Raw genomic sequence first — 23128 nt, 5'->3', positions numbered from 1 at the left:
ACAGGGGCCGTGGCCATCCCAGGTGGCCACCCCATGTGGTAAAGACACTGGGAGCAGACACATGACATATCCTGGGTTAACTTTCTCCAGAGTAAATCCCATTCTGTCTTCATCCCCTCTTTCTCTTTTGGGGAAAGTGCCCTGTCTGGAGCTATGCTGCGATAAACGTGAGCTATTTGGGGATAGACAGGGCCTATTCTGGGATAAATGTACCATGTGTTCAGGGGAGCCACTAACTCTCTCTATCCTGCTCCCTTGCAGCCCAAATATCCAGGATGGAGCCCAGACGTGGGAGACCCCTATGAGCTGGCTCCCATGGATGAGCCCCCGCTGCCGGCACCGTGCTGCTTGTTGGAGACCTTCTGGGGCTTTGGATGGTGCCCAGAAGAGTGACCCAGGCCATAGGACCTCGTTCCTCATCCTTCCCACGGCAAGTGGTGGGGCCTGGAGCACACCAGCACAGTGTTTCCATGGCAATGCAGCAGGAGCCCATGTTTCTCCTCTGCTTCCCCCCACGCGTGAGGAGGCGTGTTGTCACCTGGCGCTTGCAAGCAGGGGGTGACACCGATTGAGCCCCGGGGGAGCAGGTTTGGGGTGTTCACCTCCTCCAGGCAGCCTCGGGTGGGTCAACCCCCTCCCCCCATCCCCAGACCCCAAAGCAGAAGGGCCCCCTCGGGAGCTGGATCTTTGGGTGTGCGTGAACGATCCCCACTCCACCCCACAGAGCCAAGCCCCCTGCACACGCCCAGGAAGAGAGAGGAGAGACCCCCGCATGCTGCCGTCCCACCTGCTGGCTCCATCAGGATGGGGCATCGCTCTCTCCCACCCCAGCAAAGGAGCCTGGCTGGGGACTTCTGCTCCCCCTTTGCTGGAGTTGCAATGTGGCCCTAGGGAAAGCAGCCCCCCGAATCCTGGGACATTGCAGCCCCGCTTTATTATTATAAGCAATTAAATTTGGGGGCTATTTCCTTGCAATTGATCATTTCCCTGCGCCCCTGCTCTGGACCCCCAGCTGCCACGGTGTAAACCCCACCACCCAGGGTTGGATGCACCCCGTCCTCGCACTACAAGGCTGGATGCAAACCCTCCTTGCACTGCACCCCGCCCCTTGCACGCACTCGCCCCGCCCCGGCCGTGCGCGCTGAGCTCAGACGCACCGGGGCTGTCACCGAGCGGCCCCGGCGGAGCGGCAGCCGGAGCATGGCGGCCGGTGGCGGTGGTGGCGGCGGCGGCGGCGGCCCTCGTAGCCCGGCCCCTGCAGGTAAGGGCGGCCCCAGCGGCGAGCTTCACCAGGGGCACCAGCCCCCGTCAGCATGGGGCTCTGCCTTGCCCCCGCTCTGCCTTGCCCCACCCTCATGCTGCAGAGGGGTGGGAGGGAGTGGGAGTAGCTGCGGGGTGGGGGTGTTGTGGGGCCAGGGTGGGTGGGGGTGATGGAGTGGGCTGCAGCACAGAGCTCTGCCGGTGGGACCATGGCCCCAGCATGGAGCTCTGCCAGGGGGACCAGCCCCCCCCCCCGCTAGTAGGCAGCTCTGCCAGAGGATGATGGGGTGGGCCCCAGCGCAGAGCTCCGTCAGGGAGACCAGCTTCCCCCAAGTGCAGAGCTCCAACCCGTGCCCCTGCTCTTCTGTGCCCACCCCCATGCTGTAAAGGGATGGGATAAGGAGGGGGCTGGGTGTAGTTGTGGGGCATGGGGGGCTAGGGGTGTCATGGGGCCAGGGTGGGTGGAGGTCATGGGGTGGGCCCCAGCGTGGTGCTCCCCCAGGGGGACCAGCCCCCCCAGCACAGAGCTCTTCCTGGGGATTATGAGGTGGGACCCAGCACCGAGCTCCACTAGGGGAACCAGCTGCCTCCCAAGCGCAGAGCTCTGCCAGGGGACCGGTGCCCCTGCTCTTCTATGCCCCCCCTCCCCCTATGGTGTAGAGGGATGGGGTAAGGAGGGGCTGGGTATAGTTGTGGGGCAGGGGGGACTGGGAGTGTCATGGGGCCAGGGTGGGTGGGGGTTATGGGGTGGGCCCCAGCGCAGAGCTCTGCCAGGGGATGATGGGGTGGGCCCCAGCGTGGAGCTTTGCCATGGGGACCAGCACCCTTGCTCTTCCTTGCCCCCTCTATGCTGTAGAGGTGTGGAAGATAGTGATAAAATAAGGGAGGCTGGGTGTAGTTGTGGGGCAGAGGGGCTGGGAAGTGTTGTGGAGCCCCGCCATGCACTTTCTATGCTGCCGGGTGGGGGTAGCAGTGGGATAAAGTGGGGCAGGGGTGATGTGTGGGGCCTGGGATGGGGGTGATGGGGTGGATCCCAGTGTTGTGGAGCTCTACCAGGGGCACTGACACACCCCCTCCCCTCCATGCACCCCCCCATGCTGCAGGGTGGCGGAGGGATGGGATAAGGTGGGGGCTGGGTGTTGTTGGGGGGCAGGGAGCTTTGGGGTGTGAGTCTGGGGTGGGGGGCCAGGGGATTGTTGGAGGGCAAGGCCAGTAGAGGCATGCAGTGAGGCGGGGGTTGGGGGCAGGGATGTGGGGGCCCCAATGCCATGAGGTGCAGGAGGGTTCTGGATAGGGTGTGAGGGGGCAGAGCTGGGGACTTGGATGCCTGGTTTCTCTCTGGCTTTGGGGGGAGCTGGTGAGCTAGAGGCGGGGAGGGGGCCAGGAGCCCAGATGCCTGGGTTCTCAGCTGCGGCCTGCCCCCTTATCTCAGGTGCTGCCTACGCCCAGGGCTGAGGAAAGGGAAGCTAGAGGGGAAGTGACTCAAGGGCTCAGAAACTGGGGAGCACCCAAAAGCCCCACTCAAAGCCCCACTTTGGTGACGGACAGGGGGGACAAGGCTGAACTCCTCAACGAGTTCTTTGCCTCAGTGTTCCTAAGTGGGGGGCATGACAAGTCTCTCACTGGGGTTGTAGAGAGGCAGCAGCAAGGCGCCAGACTTCCATGTGTAGACCCTGAGACAGTACAGAGTCACTTGGAAGAACTGGATGCTGGCAGAAGTTGGCAGGCCCAGATGAACTCCATCCGAGGGTGCTGAAGGCACTGGCCGACATCATTGCAGAGCCACTGGCGGGAATATTCGAACGCTCGTGGCACACGGGCCAAGTCCCGGAGGACTGGAAAAGGGCCAACGTGGTCCCCATTTTCAAAAAGGGGAGGAAAGAGGACCCGGGCAACTATAGACCTGTCAGTCTCACCTCCATCCTTGGCAAAGTCTTTGAAAAAATTATCAAGGCTCACATTTGTGAGAGCCCGGCAGGACAAATTATGCTGAGGGGAAACCAGCACGGGTTCGTGGCAGGCAGATTGTGCCTGACCAATCTAGTCTCTTTCTGTGACCAGGTTACGAAACGCCTGGACACAGGAGGAGGGGTGGATGTCGTATACTTAGACTTCAGGAAGGCCTTCGATACGGTATCCCACCCCATACTGGTGAACAAGTTAAGAGGCTGTGACTTGGATGACTACACAGTCCGGTGGGTGGCGAATTGGCTGGAGGGTCACACCCAGAGAGTCGTGGTGGATGGGTCAGTTTCGACCTGGAAGGGTGTGGGCAGTGGGGTCCCGCAGGGCTCGGTCCTTGGACCGATACTCTTTAATGTCTTCATCAGTGACTTGGACAAGGGAGTGAAATGTACTCTGTCCAAGTTTGCGGATAACACAAAGATATGGGGAGATGTGGACACGCCGGAGGGCAGGGAACAGCTGCAAGCAGACCTGGACAGGTTGGACAAGTGGGCAGAAAACAACAGGATGCAGTTCAACAAGGAGAAATGCAGAGTGCTGCACCTGGGGAGGAGAAATGTCCAGCACACCTACAGCCTAGGGAATGACCTGCTGGGTGGCACAGAGGTGGAAAGGGATCTTGGAGTCCTAGTGGACTCCAAGATGAACGTGAGCCGGCAGTGTGACGAAGCCATCAGAAAAGCCAATGGCACTTTATCGTGCATCAGCAGATGCATGACGAATAGGTCCAAGGAGGTGATACTTCCCCTCTATTGGGCACTGGTCAGACCGCAGTTGGAGTACTGCATGCAATTCTGGGTGCCACACTTCAAGAAGGATGCGGATAACCTGGAGAGGGTCCAGAGAAGGGCCACTCGTATGGTTAAGAGCCTGCAGACCAAGCCCTATGAGGAGAGACTGGAGAAACTGGACCTTTTCAGCCTCCGCAAGAGAAGGTTGAGAGGCGACCTTGTGGCTGCCTATAAGTTCATCACTGGGGCACAGAAGGGAATTGGTGAGGATTTATTCACCAAGGCGCCCCCGGGGGTTACAAGAAACAATGGCCACAAGCTAGCAGAGAGCAGATTTAGACTGGACATTAGGAAGAACTTCTTCACAGTTCGAGTGGCCAAGGTCTGGAACAGGCTCCCAAGGGAGGTGGTGCTCTCCCCTACCCTGGGGGTCTTTAAGAGGAGGTTAGATGAGCATCTAGCTGGGGTCATCTAGACCTAGCGCTCTTTCCTGCTTATGCAGGGGGTCGGACTCGATGATCTATTGAGGTCCCTTCCGACCCTAACATCTATGAATCAACTCCTGGAGCCGGGGTGGGACCCAGGTATCCAGGCTCCCAGCCCCACCCCTTCCCTCACAGCCCTGAGATGGGACCCCCACACCAGGCTGGGGGGGGGGGTGCTGTTTGACCCCAGAAATGGCTGCATCTCATGTTATGAGCAGGGCCGGGCTGCTGGGAGGGGTGGGGGGCTCTGGCGGCAAAGGTGGGGGCATTGCCTGTCTAATTTCCTGTTGCCCCAGGTCTGATCCCGTCCCCCATGCACTGTGGTCTGAGCCCCTTGGGCCTCCAGCTGTAACAAAGCCAGACGCCCAGCCCTAACGATGAGTAACAAGGAAACCACGGAGGTCTCGGGTGAGTCGGGAGAAAACTCAGGCATCTGGGCTCCCCCCACCCTCCGCCCCAACACTTGCGACCATAGAGCCTGCTTCTCTTCCAGTCTCAGGGGGAACCCAGGCATCCAGGCTCTATATCATCAAGCCCCTCAGACCTGGGAGGGAACCCAGGTGTCCAGGTTTTATATCAGCAGGCCCCCCTCCAAGCCAAGGAAAGAACCCAGGTGTCTGGGCTCCCTGCCCCCCCTACCTTCCTCCTCTCCATGCCAGGCTGGAACCTAGGCATGCGGGCCTGACCCCCATCCCCCACGTTTCCCTTGCAGAGAAGAACCACCATGTGAAGGTTTTCTTGCCCAAAAAGCTGGTGGAGTGTCTGCCCAAGTGCCCGGCCCTGCCCAAAGAGCGACTGCGCTGGAACACCAATGAGGTAGGTGGCCCTGATCCTGGGGGATTCATGGGGGGAGTGCTGGGGTCCTCCCGCCTCCAGCACCCTGATTCAGGGGGACACTGGCTGGCTGATGCAGGGGGGCTGTCTACACTGGGGGCCCCGATGCAGTAGTACTGGCTGGCTGGGGCAGAGAGATGGCCCTGATCCTGGCTGCCTGGCAGGGCTTCCCCCACCCAATAGAGGCAGTTGGGGGGGGGGGGTCCTGATCCTTTTATTCTCCCCAGGAAATTGCCTCTTATCTCATCACCTTCGAGAAGCACGAGGAATGGCTGTCAGGTTCCCCCAAAACCAGGTAGGGGCGCCAGACACCCCTCCCCAACCAGATAGGGGTGGCAGCCCCCTCGTCGACCGGGTAGGGGTGCCAGACCCTCCAACCACGTAGGGGTGATGGACCCTCCCACAACCATGTAGGAGTACCCAACCCACCCTCCCATTGTGTTCTCCCAAGACCATGTAGGAGTGCTGGACCCTCCCCTCCCCCATTCTGGGGGTGTTTTAGAGGCGAAGGGGAGAGCTGGTGTTGTCCTGAGCCTCCACCCCCCACACTGGCACAGATGAGGTTAAGTGTGGGGGCAAGGGCTATCTGAATTGGGGGAGGTCTTAGGGTCCCTAGAGGGGGCTGGGGGTTTGTGGGCGGTCTCAGAGAGGACTTTGGGGACTGTGGCGGTGCCAGGGAGATCTTGGGGGTCCGGGGGGGTCCCAGGGAGGTCTTGAAGGCTTGTGGTGGGGTCCCAGGGAGTCACCAAGGGGTCTTGTGGGGGCCCCATGGGGGTCCCAGGGAGGTCTTGAGGATCTGGGGGTTTCAGGGAGGTCTCTGGGGGGCTATGGAGATCCAGTTAGGGCAGGGAGGTGTTCACTGACCCCCTCCATTCCCACCATGTGCTCTCAGGCCGCAGAATGGGTCGCTGATCCTGTACAACCGGAAGAAGGTGAAGTACCGCAAAGATGGCTACTGCTGGAAGAAGCGCCGTGATGGCAAGACCACGCGCGAGGACCACATGAAGCTCAAGGTCAAGGGCATGGAGGTGCGGACCCCCTCTGCAGCAGGGCAGGTCGGGGGGGGCTGGAGAGGGGCAGTGGCCCGCCACCTGCAGCCCCCCCACAGCTCCTCCATCTCCCTGCAGTGCCTGTATGGCTGCTACGTCCACTCCTCCATCGTCCCCACATTCCACCGCCGCTGCTACTGGCTGCTCCAGGTATGGACAGGAAAGCAAGTGGAGGGCCTGGCTGGGAGGGAACCCAGGCATCTGGGGGTCCCAGACCCCACTGAACTAACCTCCCAGTGACCACTTGCTTCTCTAAGCTGGGAGAGAACCCAGGTGTCCGGGCTCCCAGTCCCCCTGCACTATCCCCTCCAGACTCAGCCAGGCATGGGGGAAGGAACCCAGATGTCCAGGCCCCTCCAGCCCCCAGTCCTGTCCCAGAGCTGGGGGTAGAACCCAGGTGTCTCGGCCTCTCCAGCCCCTGTCTCCAAGCTGGGAGGTGCTGCCCCCACCCCAGGTGGAGAGAACCCTGGCGTCCCAGGGCACGGTGCTGACTTAGGCACCTGCGTGCCCGCAGAACCCGGACATCGTGCTGGTGCACTACCTGAACGTGCCAGCGCTGGAGGACTGTGCTAAACTGTGCGGGCCCATCCTCTGCTCCATCAACAGCGACCGCAAGGAGTGGCTCAAGTGGTCCAAGGATGAGCTTGTCAGCCAGCTCAAGCCCATGTGTAAGGCGGGGTCCAGCAGGGGGTGCTGGGGAGTTGGAGGGGTCATGGGGGGTCCAGCAGGGGTGACTGGGGGGTGGGAGGGGGTATGGGGGTGGTCCAGCAGGGGGTGCTAAGGGCAGCTGGGACTGTGGGTGGTGTTCACCAGGGGGTATTGGGGGTGGGAGGGGCCATGGGGGGTCCAGCAGGGAGCACTGGGGGGCGTAGGGTGCACTGGGGGGGGGTCCAGTAGAGGGTGCTGGGGGCCAGGAGGCATTGTGGGGGTCCATTAGGGGACATTGTGGAGGGGTAGGGGGCATGAGGGCAGTCCAGCAGGAGGCATTGGGGGCTGGTAGGGGGGGGTCAGTAGGGGATGGTGCGGGTGTCCGGCATGGGGTGGGAGGGGGCATATAGTGTCTGGCAGGGGGCAACTGGGAGCTTTTTTGGGGGGGGGAGGATCTGCAGTGGAATTGGGGGCAACAGGGGCTGTGGGGGTGTGGAGGGGGGCCCCCCCGAGGGCAGCAGGGGGAGCTGGGTGTCTCAGCCCTCCCTCCGTACCCCTCCCAGTTCACGGGATCAAGTGGACGTGCAGCAGCGCTAATGGGACCACGGAGTTCTCCATCGAGCAGCTGGTGCAGCAGGTCCTGGAGAGCCACCAGGCCAAGCCACCACCTCGCACCCATGCCTGCCTCTGTAGCGCTGGCCTGGGTCAGTGCAGCACGTCAGGCTCCCCTGCCTCTCAACGCCCCCCCCCAGAGAACCCAGGCATCTGGTCTCCACTCTCTTAGACCCCCCACCCCCAGAACCCGGGTGTCTGGACTCCCAGCCCCCACTCTCCTCCTTAGGGAGAGTGCCAGGTGCTCCCTCCCTCCTAGAGCTGGCAAAGAACCCAGGTGTGGGAGCTCCCGTCCCACCCCCCCTCACAACCCAGGCGTCTGGGCTCTGTCACACCCCGGTGGCCAAGCTGAGTCACTGCAGCCATCTGCTTTCCCTTCCCTTCATGGGGGGTTCCTTGGGGTTATTGGGGGGGGGGGTGCATGTGCGCCCCCCCCAATGCCAGCCCCAGAGGCAGCCCCGGGCACATGCTCCTTCTCTTTATGGGGGCGGTCCCTTGGCGTTATTATGGGGTGGTGCATTTGTGCCTTCCTTGATGCCAGTATCTTGGCCCCCCCACAGGCAGCCCCGGGCACGTGCCCCACAAGTGCGGCAGCACCAAGCACCGCATCATCTCCCCGAAGCTGGACCCGCGCCCAGGGCCCTACCCAGCCCTGACCGAGGTGCAGAACATCACGGAGCCTGAGCCCCCCCGGCGCGACCCCAAGCCCCCCCGCCTGCCCCCCGCCGATCCCCCACCTGAGCTGCCCACGCCCCTGCCCCTGCCGCCCGCCGGCTTGCCTGTGCTGGTCATGGCCAGCCTGGAGAAGCCCCCACCACCTGCACCTGCCCCGGCTCCGGCCCCGCTGGCCTTGACCCCCAGCCAACACCTGGTGGCAGGGGGTGGCGAGGCACGGGGGTTGCTCCCCGGCACCGATGCAGCAATGGAGACGGGTGAGCCAGCACCCACCTTTGACCCCGACTGCTTTCTCAACTGCCCAGCACGGGGGCAGACCTACGGCTGCCAGCCTCCACTCGAGCCGCCCGTGGGAGGCAACCGCTTTTTCATCCAGGATGACAGGCAGCCGCCAGGAGAGGGGGGGCTCCCACCTGTGCCTCCTGGGCCAGACAAGCCCCCTGGTGGGCTGCAGGAGGAGCTGTACACGCTCATGCGCCCGGGCACTGCCCCCCCCTTCGGCCTGGCCTTTGACAGCCTCATCTCTGAGCTGCTGACGGATGAAGGGGCCCCCCCCGGCGAGCCACCCCCACCCACTGGGCCCTGCACCCCTGAGCCTGGAGACGCCTCCCAGCCCAACACACTGGTCACCATCACTGACTTCTCTCCGGAGTGGTCATACCCTGAGGTGGGTGGGGGGCCCCGAAATCCACCCTGTCCTGGTAGGTGCGGGAGGGCCTGGGGTATCGTATGCAAGTGGGGGCTGCTGTGTAGGCATGATACCCTGGCAGGGGGTATTTGGGGTGTTGGGGGTATCTGGGGTACTGGAGTAGGTGTTGGGGACCCTTTGTTGGGGGATATTTGGGGTATGGGGGGTATGAGTGGGATTTGGGATGGGGGGTATGAAGGAGAATTTGGGGTATTGAGGTGTCTGGGGGACCCATTGCTGGGGGGGATTTGGGGTACAGGTGGGTTATGAGGGGGATTTGGGGTGGGGGGTGTCGGGTACAAGGGGTGGGTGTGGGGATGTATTGCTTGGTGGTATTTGGGGTACAGGTGGTTTATTAAGGGGATTTGGGGTGGGGGTGTATGAGGGGGATTTGGGGTGGGGGGATGTCTGGGGTACCAGGGATGGGACCCATTGCTGGGAGGTCTTTGGGGTATGGGGGGTGTGAGGGGGTATTTGGGGTAGAGGAGGTGGGTGTGAGGGGTGTCTGGGGTCCCAGAGGTGGGTGCAGGGGACTCATTTCTGGGGGTTTGGGGTATGGGAGTGTGAAGGGGGTAGTTGGGGTGGGAGGTATTGGGGTACAAGGGGAGCATGGGGGATCCCTGGCATCTCATGGGGGGTTGTGGGGGCCATGGGGGATCTTTGGGGCACATGGGAGCTGAGCATGCAGGGGTAGGGGGCACCTGGGGGAACTGGGGGGGGTCTGTGGGGTCCCACCCTCCCCTCCTCTGACCCCCCCTTTCCTGTCCCCAGGGTGGGGTGAAGGTGCTGATCACGGGGCCCTGGACCGAGGGCGGCGATGCCTACAGCTGCCTTTTCGACCAGGTGGCTGTGCCGGCTGCACTCATCCAGCCCGGGGTCCTGCGCTGCTACTGCCCTGGTACGGGGAATGGGGGGTGCAGGCCACGGGTCTGATCTGGCTGGAGGTCAATGTAGCTCTGCTCCACCTGGCTCATGGGGTGGCTCCAGGGTGGGGGTCTCTGCTCCGGAGGACCCCAACCCAGGGATGGGGGGGGCTGTCCCTGACTCACCCTGTACCCCGCACCCCACCAGCCCATGAGGCCGGGCTGGTGGCCCTGCAGGTGGCCCGTGACTCCCGGCCTGTGTCCACGTCGGTCCTGTTTGAGTACCGTGCCCGCAACTTCCTGGCGCTTCCCAGCACCCAGGTGGACTGGCTGTCCCTGGATGGTGAGTGCTGGGGGGGGTATTGGGTGAGTGCTGGGGGGTGGGTATTGGGCTAGTGAACCCAGGTGTCTGGGCCTGGCACATGGGTGCTAGGCCAGGAATAGCTGTAAGAAGACACTGCCCCCCCTTGGGTTTTTCCAATCAGTTGGCGTCACTGCTGCCTATGACAAGTGCCGTGGGATTAAGGGGGGTCCTCCTGTCCCACGACCCCCGACCCCAAAGCCAGCTGCATGGGGGGGCTGTTATACCAACCCCTTAGTGCCCTCCCAGAGCCAGCTGCATCAGGGGTCCTCCTGCTATACCCACCCCCAGTGCCCCCCCAGAAGTGGCTGCCTTTTGGCCCCAGAGAGGGGGTCTCTGTATCCCCAGCCCCCTGGGGCACTCCTCTCCACGTGCATTCTGGTGTGGGTCCCCAGGACTCCTGCGTCCTCTGACTGCCTGGGGAGGGGAGGTTGTGGGGGGGGCAGGGACTTCCTGGGTGATGCGAGCGTCTTCATCCCATGGCAGAGCACCTGGAGGCTTTCCCAGGCATCTGGGGCCCCCAGGCCTTTCCCAGGGTAGGGGGAGAACCCAGGAGTCCGGGCTCCTGGGGTGAGAAGAGACATAGGTGCCCACCCCATGGGCGTGTGAGTGCGGGTGTCCCGGATGCCTTGGTTGTGTGTGTGTGTGTGTGTGTGTGTGTGTGTGTGTGTGTGTGTGTGTGTGTGTGAGCGAGCTCATTATTGGCTGCCCCTCCCAGCCCCAAGGGGGCTGTGCCTGCCCCCCCCCCCCCCCCCGGTCTATTTTGGTCTGTGTCCCGGTTGTCCCCGGAAAGCGGGGGAGGCGGGACAGCGGGGACCCCCGCCCCCAGCCGTGGCCCCTCCCCTTTGTACATGCCGGGGGCCTGCCTGCAGCCAGCCAGGCAGACTAGGGGACCCAGGAGTTCGGGGTGGCTGTGTGTGCCCCCCCTTTCCCCCCCCAGCACGTGGTGGGGGGAGCACCCCCCATTTGAAGGCACTTGAGGGAGCACGGCACTGCTCTTGGGGTCCCTTGGACTTGCAGCGATGGGTAAGAGGGGGTTGTGTGGCTAGAGTGACCCTCCAGGGGACACAAAGGGGGACTATGGGGGATGGAACCCAGGTGGCCGGGCTCCCAGACCCCCCAGATCCCACTTTCCCCTGCAAGAGAACCCGGGCACCCAGGCTCCCCAGCTCTCTGCTCCTAGAGACCCCAGGAATCCTGGCCCCCAGCCCCCCTGCTCTTACCCCCCAGGCCGGCAGAGAACTCAGGTATCCTGGCCCCTGACCCCCAACCCCCACTCTCACTGCCCAGACCCACAGAGACCCCAGGTGTCCAGGCCTTCAGCCCCCCCCTCCCCCCCCCCCCCCCGGTCTCACCTCCCAGATCCCACTCTTCCCCAAGAAAACGCAAGTGTCCAGGTCCCCCCCAGCCAGGGCACCCTGGCGGGGGGGGGGGCTGGGGCTGGTACTAATCTCCCCTCAAGGCTGATTAGCTGCTAGCCTGAAACGAGGCTAATCCGGGGGTGGGGGGGGCGGACACCTGGGTTCTTTGGGAGGGGAGGGACCTGGGGTGAGAGCTGGGGGGCTGGGGACCTGGATGCCTGGGTTCTCACGGCAGGAGTAGGGGGTGAGCTTAGGCAGACTGTTGAGAGTGCCGGACGCCTGGGTTCCCTCCCTTCTCTAGCAAGGGGGTAAATCTGGTGGGGGGGATTGGTGTGGGGGGGGTGAAAATCCGGATGCCTGGGTCCCCTGGGATCCTTGTAACCCTTCCACCCCCTCTTTCTCCCCCACAGACAACCAGTTCCGCATGTCCATCCTTGAGCGCCTGGAGCAGATGGAGAAGCGCATGGCGGAGATGACAGCTGCGCAGCCCCCGGCCCCTTGTGGGCCCCCCACCGATGCCACCCTGGGCCAGGTGAGACACCCCCCCCCAGCCAGGTGAGACCCCCCTCCCTCCTCTGGGAGGGGGCAGCAGTATTAAAACAGAGAGCTTCGACGCCTGGGTTCTCTAGGATTGGGAAGGGGGGGGCTGGAAGCCCAGGACACCTGGGTTCCTCCCCTGCTCCCTCTCTGCCCCCCCACCCTTGACGTCATGGACCCCTTCAGCCTTTATCTCATTGCTATTTTGGCCCCCCCCCCCCCCCCCCAGGTTAATTTTAGCCCCACGAAGGGCGCCAGGGCTCGGGTGTCGGGGCTGGCGCGGGCCTGGTGCTATTCTTGGCTGGTGGTTGGGGGTCGGGGAGGCATTTTCCGAGCCGCCACGCCAGGAAAGACGCGGATTCTTTCCACGATGACGGTGGGGGCGGAGGGTACAGGGGGGCATCTTATCTGGTGTCGGGATGTGGCTGTCTCTGGGGTGGAGCTGGGTATAACAGCACTCTGTGCTGGCTCTGGTGTGGGTGCCAGGAGCCGGGTGTCATACCCTCCCTACCCCCCGCAGGCGCCGGCGGACTCCTTTGAGGCACGCATCGTGGCTTTGTGTGAGCAGATGATGGCCGGGTCATGCTGGCTGCGCTCTGAGACCCTGGTCCATAACATGAGCTTCCGAGGCATGACCCTGCTTCACCTGGCAGCTGCGCAGGGCTATGCCCGCCTCATCCAGACCCTCATCCGCTGGCGGTGAGGCCCGGAGGCGGCTGAGGCTGGGGTGGGAGATGGCTAATGTGGGTGTACTGAGACCCTACTTCTCCTTTCCCCTGCAGGAACCTCAGCGCTGAGAGCCTGGACCTGGAGCAGGAAGTGGATCCGCTCAACGTTGACCACTTCTCCTGCACCCCCCTGGTCAGTCTGGGGGGCCCTGGGCTGGATTGGGGGGGGGGGGGTGGGCACGGATGCAGCTGAGTCTGGGGTGGGGCCAGGAGGGACGGCGTCCCCTACTGCTCTATCCTGCCTGAGCTCCATTAGAGGTGGGGCTGGGTATATAATGGAGATACAGCCACCTCTGGGGTGGGTCATGCTGGGTATAACAGGGACACCTCACTGGGCATTAATGTGCAGCTACCTCTGAGGTGGGTCACGGCTGGATTAATGGGAGCCTTTCCTTGGATACTGAGATGCATCCACCTCTGGGGTGGGTCATAGCTAAGTAGAACAGGGACCCCTCCCTGGGCACTGAGATGCAGCCACTTCTGGGGTGGGGTCACAGCTGGGTGTAACAGGGACCCCTCTCTGGGCAGTGAGATGCAGTCACCTCTGGGTTGGGATGTGCCCAAGGCTGGATAGACCAGTCTCCAACCCCATTGCTGCCCCCAGATGTGGGCCTGTGCGCTGGGGCACCTGGATGCAGCACTGCTGCTTTACCGTTGGAACCAGCGGGCGCTGGCCATCCCTGACTCACTGGGCCGCCTGCCGCTGGCCGTGGCACGCTCCCGGGGCCACGTGGCCCTGGCCACGCGCCTGGAGGACCTGCAGCGTGCCGAGGCCGAGACCCCTGGCCCCCTCAACGCTGGCGCTGGCAAGGCCTGGCCCCCACTGCGCATTGCGTCGCCACTCTCCGCCAGCCCTGACACTGGTACAAGGGCGGTGGGGGGGCGGTCAGGGAGGCCTGGGAGTTGGATGGGGTGGGGGTGGGCTGGGGCCCGGATGCCTGGGTTGTCTTTGGTCGGGGGGGCTGTGGGGATGGGGTGTCCAAGCCAGGTCTGGGGAGGGTGCCCCCCACTGACCCCTTCCCACCTCCCCAGGGCTGAGTGGGGGCAGCAGTGCATCGTCGCCCTCAGAGCGCTCAGAGGCGTCACTGTCACTCACCTCGGCTTACTCCAGTGGCTCTGGCGCCCGTGACTCGCCGCCTGCCAGCCCTGAGGCTGAGGTCGGGGCTGGGGGGGGGCCAATGGACGTGTGCCCGCCCCCTGGGGGCACCTGGTACCTGCCTGAACCCCCCAGTCCACCTGGCACCCCTGCACCTCCCTTCTTCATGGACTACGAGGTGGAGAGCGGTGCTGTGGCTGCCCCTGGCCTGCTCGGCTACAGCGAGGATGCTGAGAACGAGGACTTCCTGCCACCCACCGATGTCCTCCAGGTGAGCCTGTGGGGCCCAGGCATCCAGCCTGCCCCCACTCCATCTACAGCTCTGGCCCACCAGACCCCATTTCCCTACAACACCTGGGAGAGAACCCAGGCGTCTGGGCTCCTGGCTTCCCTGGCTGTAACATACCAGAGCCCACTGGCCCCCTAGAGCTGGGAGGAGAGAACCAAGGTGTCCAGGGGCAGGACCCCAGGCATCCAGGCAGCAAAGAACCCAGGTGTCGGCTCCCAGCAATCCCTGTTCTACCCCATTAGACCCCTGGCCCAGGGCTGGGGCAGACCCCCAGTGCGTGGGGGAACCTGGCAGGGGGTGGGAAAGGAACACAGGCATCCTGCCTCCCCCAGGTGGACATGGTGACGCTGGCACGGCAGATCATCGAGGCGACGCCCGAGCACATCAAGCAGGAGGAGTTTGGGATGGTCGAGGGGCCACGGCGGGATCGGGGGGCCGCGGGCGGCCTGGGTGGCGCCATGGCTTGGCTGACCTCCTACCTGGACAGCATGGACCAGCTGCCTGGCCTCATCCCCCACCGGTACATAGATTCATAGATGTTAGGGTCGGAAGGGACCTCAATAGATCATCGAGTCCGACCCCCCGTTGAGTACGGCCCAGCCCAGGGGGCCAGGCCCGATCCTGGGGCACAGGGGCAGGGGCCGTGATCCTGGGGGAGTTGTGAGGGGGCAGGACCCAAATCCTGGGGACAGGCAGGGGTGGAGGCCCCTATCCTGGGGCTACGAGATGGTTGGGACCCTGATCCTGGGGGGGACAGGGTGGGGACCAGGGGCCTTGATCCTAGGGCAGTTGGGAGGGACCAGGGCTGCAATCCTGGTATGCAGTGGATGGGGGGTGGGGTCAATGAAGCAGAATCCCCGATACGGGCCTGGTCCTGGGGGCAGTATGTGAGCCTTCCCTTTCCCCCAGCAGGCGTGAGGCGGGGTCCCCATCACAGCGGGGCTGCCTGAGCCCCCTGCAACCGGGCGAACCAGGTCCTGAGCGTCGGGCGGCACCACCCACAGCAGCCGGCTGGGCCGAGTTCCTCAATGCCTCAGCCAATGGGCGCATGGAGAGTGCCTTTGCCGGCCTCACCCTGTCTGACCCTGAGCAGCGCGAGCTCTATGAGGCTGCCCGTGTCATCCAGACCGCCTTCCGGCGCTACAAGGTGGGTGGGGGTGGGTGGGAGACCACCCCCAGCCCGGCTGGGCCCGGGACCCCCCAGCAAGCCCCTGATGCCCTGAGTTCCCCTGCAGGGCCGGCGCCTCAAGGAGCAGCAGGAGATGGCAGCTGCCGTGATCCAGCGCTGCTACCGCAAGTACAAGCAGGTATTGCCCCAGACGCCAGGGTCCTTCCTTTGCCAGGCTGCCTGGGTCCCCTGGAATTGGGACCCACCCTGCACTGCCCCGCATGAGCCAAGTGTGTCTGGGCTCAGCAGCACTCCCCCCCCCCCCCCCCCCAAATGCTGCTAACCCTGCTCTTGTCTCTGTCCCACAAGCTGACATGGATCGCACTCAAGGTACCAGGTGGGGGGTGCACACAGGGGGCCTGGATGCCTGGCTTCTTTGGAAGGGGAGGGGGCTGGGGGTTGATAGCAGAGGGACCCGGATATCTGGGTTTTCTCTCTGCTCTGGGAGGGAGATGTGGTCCAGTAGGTTATATTAAGGGAGAGGTTTCAAAGCTCCGGATGCCTAGGCACCCTTGTGTGGTTCTCTGGGTGCCTGGATGCCTGGGTCCCCTCCTGTATGTGAGCAGGGAGCTCAGGTCCCCAGCTGCATCTGAGGAGCTAGCATGGCACCGGATGCCTGAGTTCCCCCATGTGTGGAGGAGGGCAGCAGGGCACCCGGACACCTGGGTCCTCACTGTTGTCCCCTGCCCCCGCAGTACGCGCTGTACAAGAAGATGACGCAGGCAGCCATACTCATCCAGAGCAAGTTCCGCAGCTACTGGGAGCAGAAGAAGTTCCAGCAGAGCCGGCGTGCAGCTGTGCTCATTCAGCAGTGCTACCGTAGCTACCGCGCTGACGCGCCCACCCGGTCCCCACGTCCGCCCGTGCCCCACCGTCTCCGGTACTGCCTCCTTGGGGATGGGCACCTGGTTCTATGTGGATTTGGGGGTGGGAGCCCAGACACCTGGATTCTATCTGGATCTGGGGAGTGGGAGCAGGGGGTTGGGGTCGGGGGCCTGGATGTCTGGGTTGTATGTGGATCTCAGGGGTGGGAGCAGGGGGCCCAGACACCTGGGTTCTACCTGGGTCTGGGGGTTGAGAGCAGGGAGCCGAGACACCTCGACTCCCTCCCTGTTGTGGGAGGGTTTTGGGGGGAGCCGTTAGGGTTCTCACTCGGGTCCGGGAGGGGTGTGGGGCTGGGGATCTGGACACCTGGGTTCTCTAGGAGGGGAGGGGGCTGGTGGGGAGATTGGGGGCACTGGGAGCCCAGGCACCTGGGTTCCTTCCCTGCTCCGCGCTCACTCGGCCCCCCCGCAGGGGCCCGTTCCTGACGAAGAAGCAGGATCAGGCCGCCCGCAAGATTATGCGGTTCCTGCGGCGCTGCCGACACAGGTAAGGGGCAGGCCCATTGGGGGGTGGGGGAGGGTCCCTGGGGTGTCTGCCCCTCTAACCTCCTCTCTGTCCCACAGGATGAAGGAGCTCAAACAGAGCCAGGAGCTGGAGGGAGCTCAGAAGCGGGGTCTGGCCACCTAGACCCCCCCGCGCCCCTCCCCGGGCTGCAGGCCTGTGGCAGGAACCCAGGCAGCCGGGGGCCCAGGCATCTGGGGTCAGGACCCCCACATTCAATGATGGAGTCTTAACATGGGGGGGGCAGCCGAGAAGGGGGGGGAAACAAATCCTGCCCAGGGTGAGGTGGGGGGAGATTCACGCCTTATCTTTTGTGCCAAGTTACCCCAGTCCTGCCCCCCCAACCCAGCAGGCCTGGATGCCTACACCTGGGTTCTCTGGGTGGGGGTCCCCCCTGAGGTTGGGAGGGTCCTCCCCACACACCGGTCTTAAAAGAGGCAGTCACCCTCCCCCCTTAAAGGGATGCTGCCCCCCCCCCACGGGCCTGTTTAAAGGGCCACCCCCAACCTGCACTTTGGGAGGAGGCTATTGGCCGTGCCCCTCCCTCCCCACCAGGCCTTTGTATATATTGGGGGAGGGCATGAAGGAGACAGAGAGCCCCCCGCCCCGTGTACATAGGTGTAATATAGGCCCGGGTATTTAATGAGCATCTTCATGCGCCTGTCAGGCAGCGGCGGGGGGGGGGGAGATGCATGCCGCACAGCCCCCTCCGCCGACCCCCCCATCCGTCTACCCCCCCCCCCCCGCATGGGTTTGTTTGTACAAATTTCCATTAAAAAAACAAGGAGGGAAAAAACTTGTGTCCCGGACACCTGGGTTCTCTGCGTGTTGGGGAGGGCGTGGGGGAGCTGCCGGGTTCAGGGCCCGGCTGGGTAAGAGCCACGTGGCAGCGCCTGGGCGGCGCCATCTTGCCCACATACACTTCCGATCAGCGACTTGCGGCGTCGGGGGCCGGAAGCACGGGACCCCGCCAGAAGTTGCTGTAAGTAAGATGGTGGCGACCAGGTCCCGGGGGTGTGCGGGGCTGGAGGCGGGGCAGGATGACTGTGAAGGGTCAGGGACGGCGCTCAGGGCGTGGGTCAGAGTGTAGTGCGAATGGCCAGGCTAGGGGTCAGTGTGAAAGGTCAGGGGAAACAAAACTGGAGTCAGGGGTGAGTTCCTCTCTCTGTCCCAATTAGGGTTTCCATGGTAACGGGGGGCTCTGCAGGCCCAGACTGCCTCGGCCCATGGCGGGTCATGGCCTGGCCCTGTCCGGACGCTTGGGCTGTATCTGGGCTCGGGCTAGGGGCCCGGATGCCTGGGGAAAGCAGGGGGCTGGGGGGTAGGATCCCTGTAGGGAAACACACAGCCTCTTTTTTTCTGGGTTTGTTTTTAATTGAAAACCAAGTGAAAAAAGAAGTGTGGAAGCATCTGTAGATGTAGAAGGGTCTTCAGGGTGGGTGGGTGGGCAGATGGCAGTGGCAGCTGTGGGTTGTGGGGGGCACCCCAGGATGCAGCTGGCACTGAGCCCCCCCCGGCCTCCCTGGGGCAGTGTTTCCGCGGGGTGAGGGCAGCAGCTCGGCTTCATCCTGGCTCCCTGCGCAGCTCTGCTCGGGCTTGAGAGAGGGGAGACACCTTTGGGGACTCCATGGGACATGCAGCCAGCCCCAGATGTGGCATGGTCTCAGCCCCTCGTTACGCCCAGCCATGACACTGCACCCCAGAGCCAGCAGCACTGTCTGCTTCACCTTCATATCTCTACCTGCACCATCAGAGCTGGGCAGCAGCACCAAGAGCACGGAGCAGCAGCAGGCTGAGGCCAAAGACTAAGGAGATAGGGCCACCACCTTGGAGGGGCATGCAGGAGTAGCCAGTGCAGGAGGAGCTACACGAGATGGGGGACATTCAGGCAGATGTAGACATTGCAGGACCCCCAGACAGCACGCAGGATGAGACCTGTTGCAAGCGGTAGGAGAGCACTGGGGGCTGGGACAGCTGGGGGCTGAGCTGCAGGTGGTGCTGGGTACAACAGGGTAGCCCCCTCGAACTGAGGGGTCCAGGCCCTCTGCTGTGTCCCACTTGTTGCTTACGCATTATGGCGGGAGGCAGCATCATGGTGTGGTTCGTCATCAGTGCAAACAGCCCCATTATGGCTAGTGTCCCTGAATCGGACTGGGGTAGAGGAGGGGTAAGAGGAGTCAGCGAGTGCAGCACAAACATCTCTCTCCCCATTCATGGACACCTGGGTTCCTCAAGCCGGGGTCTGTAAGGGCCCCCAGGGGCAAGTCCAGCCAACCCCCCCCCCCCCCCCCCCCCCCCCCGGCCTGAGGCAACAGGATCAGCCCTGTGCAGCCCAGACACCCCCATCCCCTAACCGCTTCCTACAGCTGCCAGCACCCCTGTAGGACTGTGGCCACTATGTTGTGCTGCTGCTGGGGGCCAGAGACTCTGCAGAGAGCCCAGGCCTGGGCCATGCCCCTGCTGCAGGGGGAGGGGAACCCCCCAGGTTGAGCAGGGGGCAAATCCCTGACTCTGAGCAGGGGCAGGACCCTGTAGCCAGGACCCTGCGGGGTTGGTCCCAGAAGGAACATTGTGGCTCAGCCTGGGCTGCAGCAGCACCCGGTGCCTCTGGGGGAGCTTGCACCTTCTTGGGTATGGAGCAGCAAGTTGGAGGCAGCCAGCAGAGCCCGGGCACCGTGACACCAAGGTCACCCCCTGCTAGCGAGTATCCACAATGTTTTTGAACATGGACAATGACACGTCTCCTGCAAGGAAGCGCTGGTTGTCCCATGGTTGCCGTGGACTGTAGCCCCTGTTGGGGAAAAGGCAGGATGAGTGCTGCCCACATGGACCTAGCCAGAGAACCCAGGTGTCTGGGCCCCCAGCCCCCCTCTGCTTCCAGAGAACCCAGGTTTCCGGGCTCCCAACCCCCTTGCTCTCCCCCCCCAGCCTCCCATCCCAGAGAACCCAGGCACCTGGACCTCAGCCCCCACTTCCTTTCCCTCAGTCACCCAGGGAATTGTTGCCGTTTGGGCTCTGAGGGCTCCCCAACCACAACCATCCCTGGCTTCGTCCTGTGGGGGCAGCTCCTCTGCCCTGTCTTCTCCCATGTTGTCACCCCCGGGCCCCTGACTCATGACCCATGCCCCGGTGGCAGCTGTGATGGCGGTGGTGCTTTGGGGAAGGGGGCAGGTGCATGCACAGGCAGGTGCCTACTGCACGCAGTGGAAGCCATGGTGGGTGTGAGCACGAGAAATGGGGCCGAGGCAGAAGGGGTGTAACCCACCTTTGTAACCACCAAGGGGGGACATGGCCCCCTTGAGATGGGGCAGGGCTTGTCAGGGAGGGGTGGGGACCAGGGGTCTAACCCCTCCATTACCCCCTGCAGGGGAGACCCTCCCCTTCATACCCTGTTCCAGCTCCAGCCAGTGACCAGTGGGGGGGGAGGGTTCTGCACAACCAGCTCTGACTGCCTCCCTCCCCAAATTGCTTTTCCTTCCAGGTACAGCTGAGCCCCAGAACTCCCCAGCACACCCAAGATAGAGCCAGTTGGTGCATGAGCCAACATCTGCCACCAGCTGGATGCCCCCCCTTGAAGCTGCCAGCTGAGATGTGTGTGTCCGAGGGGGGCAAACTCTGCATCCCTCAGAATGGGGACCAGTGCCCCAGCATTGGGCCCCCCCTACAAACAGGGTGCTGCAGGTTGGAAGTGAGTGCACTGGCAGGACTGCAGGGTACTTTCAGCCCTATGGATCTGGTGCTCCATTGATGGGAGGGTATCAGGGCAGGCTCAAAGCCCCCCCCAGCCTCTCCCCTCCGAGAACCCAGGCACCCGGGCCCCCAGCTTTCCCCACCCCCGCTGTAACCACTAGCCCTTTCCCTGCCCACCTGTGCTTCCTGCCTGCACACAGTGCTCTTGCCCCATGGAGGAGCTGGATGCCTCGGGGTCCCTCCAGTGGCTGCACAGGCACAGGGCAGGTAGGAGCCCCCAGCCCAGGTGAGGGGTCCCCCAGCTGGTTGGTGTCCCTCACTCCTGACCTGTAGTCTCCTTGTCACCTGGGTGCTCCTCACTCCCAAACTGCAGCCCGCCCCCCCCAGCTTAGCCAGTGCTCCTCACTTCTGACCTGGATACCTGGGGTCTCTCCCCACTTTGGAACAGAAGTGGGGCTGGAGGTTTGGAGCTGGGCAGCTGGCAGCCTGGATGCCTGGGTTCTCCGCCCACTCTGTGGCATCCAGGCCAAGCTGGGTGCTGAGGCAGGCAAATGAGGCTGGAGTTTGTTCTTTATTTCTTATTCCTGCCTCCTGGTTCCTGTTTCAAAGCTAATCTGGGTGCAGTTAAAAGCTGTTAGTAATGAATTATATAAGATCAAGACTGAGGATGTCATCAAAACTGCTGGCTCTGGGGTGGGAGCTGGGTATAATGGGACTGTGGGGAGGGGCTGGGTGTAATGGGGCTTGGAATGCAACTGGGTCTGGGGTGGGGCCTCCGTGAGTACAACAGCAGAAAGGTCAATTGACTAATTAAAATGTGAAATAATATCACACATCAGGGTCATGGCTCTGAAGAAAGGCCAGAGACGGGGTGAGAGCATGGGGTGTGACCATGCGTGGGTCCCTTTGGCTACGCATCCCCTGGCTAAGCATCCCCGCCCTGGGGTCCACTGCTAAATACACCTGGACAGAGTTGGAGCACACGGGTCTGGGGGTGGCAGCCAGAAGCCTGGGGTCACACATCCACCAAACTTTGTGGCGGGCAGGGCTCCTCAGGGGTGTCTGTGGCAGAACCCCCACCCCCCCAGCCCTGCCAGTTCCCCTTGCTCCCTACCTGGATCCCTGGCTTCTGTCCCCAGTCTTGGAGGATATAGGGGCTCAGTGATTAGAGCGTGGGTGGGGGGAGGGACTGGGAGCCTGGACACATGGGTTTTCTGCCTGTGTTGTGGGGACCATGGGCTGTTTCCTGCCCAGGTAGCAGAGATGTGTTTGTGGGCAGCAGTGGCCGGGGGGAGGATGAGGACTGAGCTGTTGGTTTACCTCTGGGGCTGGCACTGCCCCCCCCAGCCCTGCTGGTGCCCCCACAACCCCCAGCCATGCTGGTGCCCTTCACTCCTGACCCACAGCTCCTGCCCCCCAAGCCCTGCTGGTCTCCCTCACTCCCGACCTGTAACCCCTGCTCCCCCAGCGCCCCAACCTCTGTCATGGGCAGGCCTCTCACACTCCTATGGCTGGCACGGCTTTCTCTTCCTGGTCCTGGGGGCCAAGGCGGTGCTGGTGGGAGCTGCTGTGGCAGGGAGTCTGCATGGTGAGTGCTGTTCTACCTTGCCCTCCCCAGGGCCAGCTGCATCGTACAGCTATTCTACGTAGCCCCCAACCCCTGCAGAGCCAGCTGCCTCCCTGTGCTGGGCAGAGATGCGCTGGACCCCCAGTGCCTGACACCTACCCCAGAAGCAGCTGCCTGTGACTCCCCACCCACCCCAAACCCCTTGTTCTCTGCCCCTGCAGTGTTGAGGAGCTGCTGCGAGAACAGGGCCCGGGAGCAGCTAGGAGCTGAACTGTGTGTGGACAAAGCTGGTGAGACATGCAGGGGGTGGCCCTGTTCTACCCGGCCCTGATGTCCCCCCCCAGAGCCAGCTGCACTGGGGGGCTGTGACCCCCCCCCCAGCTGATCTTTCCCCACCCTGCAGGCACCAGCTGCTTGCTCTGCCCCCTGGGCTGGCTGCAGCAGGGACCCTGGTGCTACTCCGTGTCTGATGCCTTCAGCAGCTGGGAGGGCAGCAGGGCCAACTGCACCACCCGCCTGCTGGTGCCAGAGGGCTGGGAAAAGCAGGGGGGCTGGGCCGTGCGGCTTGCCTGGCCCCCTAGGGCTTCCTGGTCAGGCACAAACGTCATGAAGCCTACTACCGGATCGGACTCCGCATCCAGGGCCCAGCCGGAAACGAGCTGGGTGGGCGACCCCGGCACCCGGGGCATCAGGTACAGGCACAGAGATGGGTTGCGGCGAACTGAAGCCATGGGAGCAGTGCATTGTCGGGGGGCAGCAGGCCCCCAGCACCCTCCTCCCCCCAGAGCAGACCTGCTCTTTCTGTCCCCCCAGGCTGAGGATGACCCCGGGGCCACCGCAGGAGCAGTGCGGGGCCTTCAGGGACAAGCAGAGCATCTACCCCGACCTCAGCCAGGCAGCATCGCTGGATCTGCCAGCGCCGAGCCTTGGCCCTGGCCTGACCTCCTCCCCCCCCGCGAGCCAGCCGCATCTTGGCTGTATGAAGCTGTGGGCCCTGGGGAGGCTGTGTTGGCCCTGACGAGTGAGCCGGTTGCCCTGCGGCAGGGACAGCTGTGCCAGGAAAGAGGTGGAATAAATGCCCGGAGCCCCTCGCCCTGGTCCTGTGTGTGTCTGTGGGGGCGAGGGCAGAGGGGGT

At 63.5% G+C, this 23128-nt stretch overlaps 1 protein-coding gene across 8 annotated transcripts; it reads left to right on the top strand.

Annotated features, from left to right (window-relative positions):
* The first annotated feature begins 1137 nt into the window (after positions 1-1137).
* On the top strand, positions 1138-23084 carry CAMTA2 (calmodulin binding transcription activator 2). 8 transcript variants are annotated; one of them, XM_059717819.1, is made up of 27 exons: positions 1138-1261; positions 4738-4849; positions 5154-5257; positions 5503-5570; positions 6168-6303; positions 6403-6474; positions 6839-6992; positions 7536-7676; positions 8145-8926; positions 9719-9845; positions 10019-10153; positions 11943-12064; positions 12590-12768; positions 12852-12930; positions 13402-13660; positions 13830-14164; positions 14515-14702; positions 15092-15329; positions 15418-15489; positions 15660-15680; positions 16046-16230; positions 16647-16721; positions 16799-17718; positions 20218-20424; positions 22215-22283; positions 22397-22685; positions 22807-23084. In XM_059717819.1, exons 2-23 carry the CDS (start codon positions 4819-4821, stop codon positions 16860-16862), a joined length of 3567 nt encoding a protein of 1188 aa, XP_059573802.1. In that variant the 5' UTR covers positions 1138-1261; positions 4738-4818; the 3' UTR covers positions 16863-17718; positions 20218-20424; positions 22215-22283; positions 22397-22685; positions 22807-23084. The 8 variants fall into 8 exon arrangements, with proteins under 8 accessions (XP_059573802.1, XP_059573804.1, XP_059573805.1 ...); XM_059717821.1 differs by adding an exon at positions 21833-22014 and having other exon boundaries at positions 22397-23084; XM_059717822.1 differs by adding an exon at positions 21833-22014 and having other exon boundaries at positions 22375-23084.
* The last annotated feature ends 44 nt before the right edge of the window (positions 23085-23128 follow it).

Source organism: Alligator mississippiensis, chromosome 15 (assembly GCF_030867095.1).
Source record: "Alligator mississippiensis isolate rAllMis1 chromosome 15, rAllMis1, whole genome shotgun sequence".
NCBI lineage: Eukaryota > Metazoa > Chordata > Crocodylia > Alligatoridae > Alligator > Alligator mississippiensis.
The sequence above is the reverse complement of the archived record's forward strand: the minus strand, read 5'-3'. Positions and strand labels throughout refer to the sequence as shown.

What these genes read in the sequence shown, in the direction of transcription:
- CAMTA2 (XM_059717823.1), top strand. Translation starts at nt 4,819, where the DNA reads ATGAGTAACAAGGAAACCACGGAGGTCTCGG. An exon ending in CCGATGCCACCCTGGGCCAG is followed by an intron (nt 12,065 to 12,589) that starts GTGAGACACCCC and finishes TACCCCCCGCAG; the next exon opens with GCGCCGGCGGACTCCTTTGA. An exon ending in CCTGGCCTCATCCCCCACCG is followed by an intron (nt 14,703 to 15,091) that starts GTACATAGATTC and finishes CCTTTCCCCCAG; the next exon opens with CAGGCGTGAGGCGGGGTCCC.